At 40.8% G+C, this 7320-nt stretch overlaps 1 protein-coding gene across 1 annotated transcript; it reads left to right on the top strand.

The window, feature by feature from the left end:
- The first annotated feature begins 216 nt into the window (after positions 1 to 216).
- On the top strand, positions 217 to 6441 carry LOC104464166 (TATA-box-binding protein-like). Its single transcript, XM_010076806.1, is given in 8 exon segments — positions 217 to 267; positions 519 to 931; positions 1549 to 1636; positions 2047 to 2138; positions 2965 to 3121; positions 3326 to 3339; positions 4618 to 4712; positions 6362 to 6441. Coding segments are annotated over 8 exon segments (990 nt in total).
- Positions 6442 to 7320: the final 879 nt, after the last annotated feature.

Here is a 7320-nt window from a genome sequence, read left to right as displayed (position 1 = left end):
TCTGGTGACCTCCAGCAGCTGAAAGAATGAACTGCTGGTGATTCTGTGAGCTGCTGCCCTCTGTTGCACAAATCCAACACGACACTGACACTGTCCCCGGTAGCAGGGAGAGGAAACAGTAATATACAGAGTGGGAGTTGAAGCCAGCCAGAAAATACCAGCTGTCTTCTCTGGAAAAACTCATAAGCAATTATGTTGGTTATGTGCCTAACAACAATGGCTGTGAAGGGCAAAGAGTCACCAGTGTACCTCCAGCTGCTGCTGAAGGTGAAGTGTATTTCTTGATTTGTGGTATTACAGGAATGCTCTAGACTGCATTTGAAGTGTGGTGGGAAAATGCATTTTTATATGCTCAAACGCAAGCAACACGCTTTCAGATCTTAAGACTATTCTTTGCTATAATGTGTAGGGGGAAAAAGAACTTCAACTTCTTTGTTGAATAGAAGATTAATCTTAATTTAGTCTCCCAGTTCATGCTTTAATACAAGATCTTTAATGACACTTTTTCTTCAATCAAGGATGACATCTCAACTAGTCCTCAGCTCTTTACTCCCATGAGCCCTTACGATGCCTACCTTCCGATTCAAACAGCCGACGATGTGTTGTTGGGTTCTCAGTTTAACCAGCCCAAAGAGCTTTCGACAGACTTCTCCTCTGTAGATCTCAGCTTTCTTCCAGATATTACCCAAGATAACAAAGAACAAAATCTATCTGAAGATGTCCAGGAAATGCAAAAAGAGCCGGATGGGGATGGGTCAATACCAAGAAATGAGGACAGTGGTATCTTCATGGATGAAAGCAGCTTGTCCTATCCAGATGGAACTCAACCATCTCCTGAAGCATCTGGTGTGTGTCCTCCCCTGACACCGATGACTCCGATGACCCCAGTGACACCTGCATCAGAAAGCTCTGGCATAGTTCCTCAGTTACAGTAAGTTTATGTATGTATTATATATGTGTATATATCGTGTGTACTGTTAGTTACTTCTGTCTACAGGATGAAAAGATGAAAAATACTTGAAGAGGAGGATTTCTTCCAGGGTTTAAAGGTGTCAGTCTGCTTTTCTGAGAGCAGAAATAGTCTGAACTGAGCAAGGGAAAAGGGCATGAAAATAAGTGTGACAAATTCTGGCCTTGTTAAAAGGTCCTGTCTAGGCTGGAGCAACTACGGAGTAGTTTATACCTATAGAGAATAACAAACCCTTACCTACCTTCAGAGTGCTGTAGTAACTCTATAAACACACAGCAATGCTTTAATTCGAAGCAGTAAAAGACTTCAGCGATTGAGTTATTGGAAGACATGCAAATTTAGTATTCAGGGACTAATAATTTCATACCTTGTTATATCTCAGAAACTGTAATTTTGGTATTGAATTACTTAAGTTTTGCCAAAAGCAGCTTAATGCTAGAGTGGGAAAGAGGTAGGCAGGAAATTAGTTGATGGCAATTATTAATTGGAGTGTGATTTCACATGAAGCTAGCAATTTTGGGGGTTGGCTCTGCTGCGGCTTGCTTTTGCAATAAGAAAATTCCTCTCTCATTCCTCAGGAATATAGTGTCGACTGTAAACTTGGCTTGTAAACTAGATCTGAAGAACATAGCTCTGCATGCCAGAAATGCAGAGTATAACCCAAAGGTAAATCTTAAGGACTCAAAGCTTTACTCTCTTCCCTTTCTCAGTGCTGATGGATTCTAATATAAAAATTCACCACGAGCTTTGTACTTTTTCTAATAGTGTTTTTGTAGTATTGCACTTCTAGCAAGTGTCCTAGACTGTAAAATCTTCCTGGGAATAACAGCCTTTCTATAAGTGACTTCAGAATGCTGAACAAAATCTAAGGACAAGGCAGTGGTCCTGTGACTGTAGTCTTAAGCCCCCTGGTCCCAGGGAGGTGGAAAATAACTTCAGGGTGGTAAATAAAGACTTTCACAAAACAAATGCACGCTGTGTTGAGCTTTGAAAGTGACAATTCTTAAAAGAATGAACAGAAATAAATACCAGTAAACTGCTCAGCTGGACTGTGAGGTCTTCCTCTGAATTTGTAGAGGTTCGCTGCTGTGATCATGAGAATCAGGGAACCGCGAACAACAGCTCTCATCTTCAGTTCAGGAAAAATGGTGTGCACGGGAGCAAAAAGGTATTTTTATGTTTTTTCTTCCCTTTAAAGGTCCTTGCAGCCATGCCTATATTCTGATGAAAAAATGTCAGAAAACCTTGTTTAAATTATCTAGCAAAGGGCTCTCATAATTGCAAAAAAAAAAAAAAAAAAGCCCTGGTGTCTAGCTTTCTTCATGGTGTCAGTTTAGTAATTACTGAACTGTGTGCTTCTGTCCCTGCATAAGGATTGAGCTGAGCAGACATTAGCAGAAAAGCTGCTAAAATGCCCAGGACTTGTTAATGGGTCATTTGCATTTCTCACCAACTTTAAAGTGAGTTACGATAGAACTTGTGTCTGTCAAGTCTCTCTTCGGTGTCTGTGATCACTAGTCAACACACCTGCCTCTAGAGAAAATGGGAACTGGAGAAAAGCAAACATTATTTCTGTACTTCGAGGCTCTTTTCCTCCAGTTCAGCAGCTGCCTTGATTTTTTTTTTACATCTCTGAACTGCCAATGAGATAATGAAATAACTCAGGAGACCTTCTCCAACACTTACCACCATCCCAAACTAGCTAAATGGTTGTACTAGTGTTTGCAGTTTACCTCTTGGATCAGCTCTGGGAAGCTGTTGAAAGGAATTGAGAAAGAAACTTATGAAGATGGGGAAACTCCTGGGAATAAAAGTGCCTTATTCATTTTAGCTCACTGAAGTGGTTCTGGGGATAGAGGCTTGCTATTTTGAGCAGTAACATATCTTTTTCTGGAGCACAGATTAGCACAGTGGTGGCTCTAAACTGAACTTACATCTTGAGAGCAGCAGAAAGCACTAACCAAACCTGCTTTCCCCTTCTGCTCTTCCCCCAGCGAAGAGCAATCACGGCTGGCAGCCAGGAAGTACGCACGCGTGGTGCAGAAGCTTGGCTTCCCTGCCAAGTTCCTGGACTTCAAGATCCAGAATATGGTTGGGAGCTGTGATGTGAGGTTCCCCATCCGGCTGGAAGGCTTGGTTCTCACTCACTAGGTATGTGGAAGTCGGAGTTATAAACCCATGCAACTTGGAGCAGTGTCTTTGTAAATTGCAGACTCAAATTCTGAGGCTGTACAAGCCTGGGAAAACAGAGTAATAATTAATTGGATACTGAATATCAAGCATGTCTTTTGGTGACCAAAAAAAACCTGTTCTGAGCGGGGCATGGGCCAAAACAACCCTCTGCTTAATTGCTAGCAGTTAAGCTTCTGGTGCTTCAAACCATGACTGACACAATTCACCAGTGAAGGGCTCTTCTGAATTGCCCTCCTGTGTGGTGTTTGTGGCTTTCTCCTTGCAAGAACACTGTAAACACCAGCTTTATAAACCTTGCAACTGGCACCATGCTACACAAGAGTTCAGTCGCTTCTGGGGTAAACTGGATGGATGCACATTAGATCTGGCTGAATCTTCAGGGCTGAAGAACTGGAAGAAGCTTGTGGGTTCTTGGCTCAGTTGGTTAATGAAGATATTCTCTTTTGTAAAAGCTTTCTTTGACTGTGAATATTGCCAACACAATCTCCAGTGTTGCTGTGTATAAGCAACGCACACCAGAGATTTTCATTACTCTGAGCAGTGTTGGTGATCACAATATTACTGTTCTGTTACTGCCAAGTTCAATATCAAACCTTAGTGAGTTTCTTCCCTGCAGACCATGTCAATGGGAAAATAACTGGTCTTGATTAAACACTTTGGGTTTAACTGGAGCAGCTCTTAAGCTACTCTTATCTGGTCTATGCCTTTGCTCCGTTGTGAATCTTTAATACTAAGCAGCCATCTCAACTCCCATCAAACCAGATGCTGTCTGCAAGGATAAGGTTTCCAAACTTCAGGCACGATGTTGGACTGCAGCTGCAAAATACAGAATTGAAAATAAAGTGTGTTTCTGGGATATCGCTTCAGTTCTTTCTGTCTGGATGTCTATTAGCCCTCAATTTAAAGTAAACCTGTAGTTGAGTGATGGGCATGCTGTGTCTTCAAGATGGGCTTGTTCAGAACTAGTTACTGGCATTGCTGAGGAAAGGATGAGGATTTCAGCACTGACAAAATCAAAATTAAGTTTGGTTTTATTAGCATTGCACTTAATATTTTGCATTTCATTTGGGGACTAAATATATATTAAAGATTCTCTTGGCTGTCGTCTTGTCTTAGTTGCACAAGATTCTTCCTGATAAGGGCTCTTTGCAGACTAAGAAGGATTGGAGTACTGTTTGAAGATCACAATAATGGTTTCAATGCCATGGAAAATTGTGTTTGGAAGTGTCTCAGAAGTCTTTAAAAGTCAGCATGAAGAACTCCTACCAGCTCCAGCTGGGATTACCAGGTTGCTCTTGAAGGTGTCTAACACCTGACCCACCTTTCTCTGGGTAGCCAGCTAAAATCTGGGGGTTTAATTACTCTATTATTGGTATAATTAAAGAGCACTTTAGGCATACAACACTGAAGCAGTATTTGCATTTTACTAATCTTACCTGCTTGCTTTGAAACAGCTATGAGCCCGAACTATTTCCTGGCCTTATTTATAGGATGGTCAAACCAAGAATAGTGCTCCTCATCTTTGTGTCTGGAAAAGTTGTACTGACTGGTAAGTGGTCCCCCTCTGTGTATCTGTAATCAAGTGCTACATCTTTCAAGAAAGCATTTAAATTGAACATTAGCTAAACTAATATCTTGCTGCAGTAAAGCCACTCGGTGATCTTTTCAATGCCTATTGCTGCTTATCTGTGTTTTCTGCAGATAACAGTATTGGTATTGCTGCACTAGAATATCATATTGTGCTTCAAATAGTGTCTCAGATTTCCATGTTGTTAAACTTGAGTGTCTTTATTCAAAGGATTATGCTGTGTGTCAATGTACAGAATCCCAATAGGATGCTAACGTGCCACTCAGTCACTTTGAATATCACAATAAGCAATTTAAAATTGCTTGGACAGGAAGCAAACTTCTTAAAACACTTCACTGACAGCATTTAGTAGGGATTATTAGAGGAAAGGGTGGAGATCTAAGAACTTGTTCCAGGCTGTTTGGGAAATGAGGCATGAGCCTTGCTGAGTAAGTGTGCTCAGCAGATAGCTGTACCTTGGATTCCATGTCAAAAAAACCTGAATTCCTGAGTGCATGTTCCTAACATGTTCTTTTGTAAAGCTCCCGAAAAACTTTTATTCAGATGTACTGAAAGGTAAATGGTGGTTGTACACCATGAATGAGCTCAGCCAACTGAAGAATGGGGCACTCACAACAAAGCTTAAACACCTCCCCCTCCAGTATCCCCCAGCTTCCTCCTAGGTCCAGTAAAATCATACTGGCCAGTTCCATTCCACTGATACTCGCATTTTTGGGTACACTAATTGCAACACCCCTGAGTGTGCAGCGGGCCCAGAAGCATGAGGGTAAGTCCTTCGCTGTGAACCCTGGGCCCAACTGTAATGACAAAACTGCATTTGCTGAGCTGGGAGGTTTTTTCCCTAATCAAGAAAGTAACTCAAAAGCAACTTTTTATTTCAAAAGTTGTAGTAATGCAGATGAATAGTTGTGTCCATGTGTGCTCCAGGGGAAAGGTTTACATGTTCATCCCAACTGGCACTTAATCCAACTGCTAGCTCATTTAAAAGCAGTTTTCTTGTAGTTTGTTTGTTGTCCTAGCATGATAGATTAGTGTCACTGGCAAGGAATGCTCCTGTTCACTGCAATACAGTCAGTGTCCAAGGGCTGGTACTAAAGATTTGGTTGCAGTCACATGGAAAAGGCTAGCTTAGAAATCACAGGTGCCCTAACAAAGCTTTAAAATAGCTGCTTAGAACTGGAGGAGGGGAGTTCTTGAACTGTGGATCAACTTGCAGTATTGGAATAAATGCCCTTCATTTCTTTTTTTCTGTCTTCACACTTACCTTATCAACAGGCAGAGCTGTTACTGTTAAGCAGGTAATACCATGGCTCTTCTCAGCTGCCTTTTTTTTTCCCCCAAAGCCAATGTTTTGCACCTGTCAAGAGTAGCCAACTCCTGTTTTGGTTCCATAGATTAAACAAAACTAGTCTAGTCTAAAACCAAGCTAGAAATTGTTCTCTGAGGTGGCAGAAGTATAACAGAATTTCTGCCTTAAACTAATAGTAATTTGCTTTTAAACTCCTGTGTTTCTGCATGGTTTGTCATCTTATCATTGAGTTTGAGTTGCATTCAGTTATTCTCAACACTCTGTTAATTCTTAACATCTTTTTTCCTAAATGTCTTTCTAGGAGCAAAAGAGCGTTCTGAAATCTATGAGGCATTTGAGAACATCTACCCCATTCTAAAAGGTTTCAAGAAAGCATCATAACACTGCCCACAAAGCAATTAAGAATACATGGGTTTGTATGGGCCCAGTTGTACTGTTGCAGATTATTAAGCAAATGATGTTGTTCTGAATGCTGTAAATGGTGATGCCTTTCTGTAGTTTGTGAAATGTGGTTTTTTTTGCTTTCAGATCAGCTGTCTGTAATCTACTTGAGTACTGACAACTTCTGTCAAGCTGAAAAATTTGCCAAATGAATGTACTTTTAATAGAATGCATATTAAGGTGGCATTTAAAAGTATTTTGTAACAGAAACCATGTATCTTTTCCCCTGTTGAACAGGTGAATCAACACTGCACTTCAGCTTTATCAAAATCCTCAGCTTTAGGGGTACTGAAACCTAGCTCCTGCAATGTTGTATTTCCATGTTTGAACTCAAAATATATTTTTGTCTACAATATAGCTTATAAAATCCAGCATGAGTTGATTTCAATGGTTTGAATACAGTGATTGTGGAGGAAAAACACTGAATCTCTCTGATCTTACCGGCTGGATAAACTCTTGTGTGTAATGGTGCTGGTACTCCTTTTACAGAGAAGACATTCAAGGCCCCTGACGCTGCTGGAACACACCTAGAAAGTCTGTGGGTGGAGGGGTAACTTGGTAAATTATCCAATTTGTCATGACAGAAATTACTTTTTAACAAAATGGTACTCACTTGTATTACTGAAGTCTCCTCAATGATGGGAGTTTGTTGCTTGGCCCAGACAAAAACACATTGGTTAGGAACTGCCTTTAAGATGGACTTGAGGAAAAGACAGCTGTGGATAGCCAAGGTTTAATTATCTTGGTTATTTAACCAGAGTTCAGGCAATGGCAATACATCAAAGCCTTTGGTAATTTTGCAGCTAAACCAGTGAGGGT

The sequence above is a fragment of the Pterocles gutturalis genome, unplaced genomic scaffold (assembly GCF_000699245.1).
Source record: "Pterocles gutturalis isolate BGI_N339 unplaced genomic scaffold, ASM69924v1 scaffold50161, whole genome shotgun sequence".
NCBI classification, from domain to species: Eukaryota; Metazoa; Chordata; class Aves; order Pterocliformes; family Pteroclidae; genus Pterocles; species Pterocles gutturalis.
The sequence above is the reverse complement of the archived record's forward strand: the minus strand, read 5'-3'. Positions and strand labels throughout refer to the sequence as shown.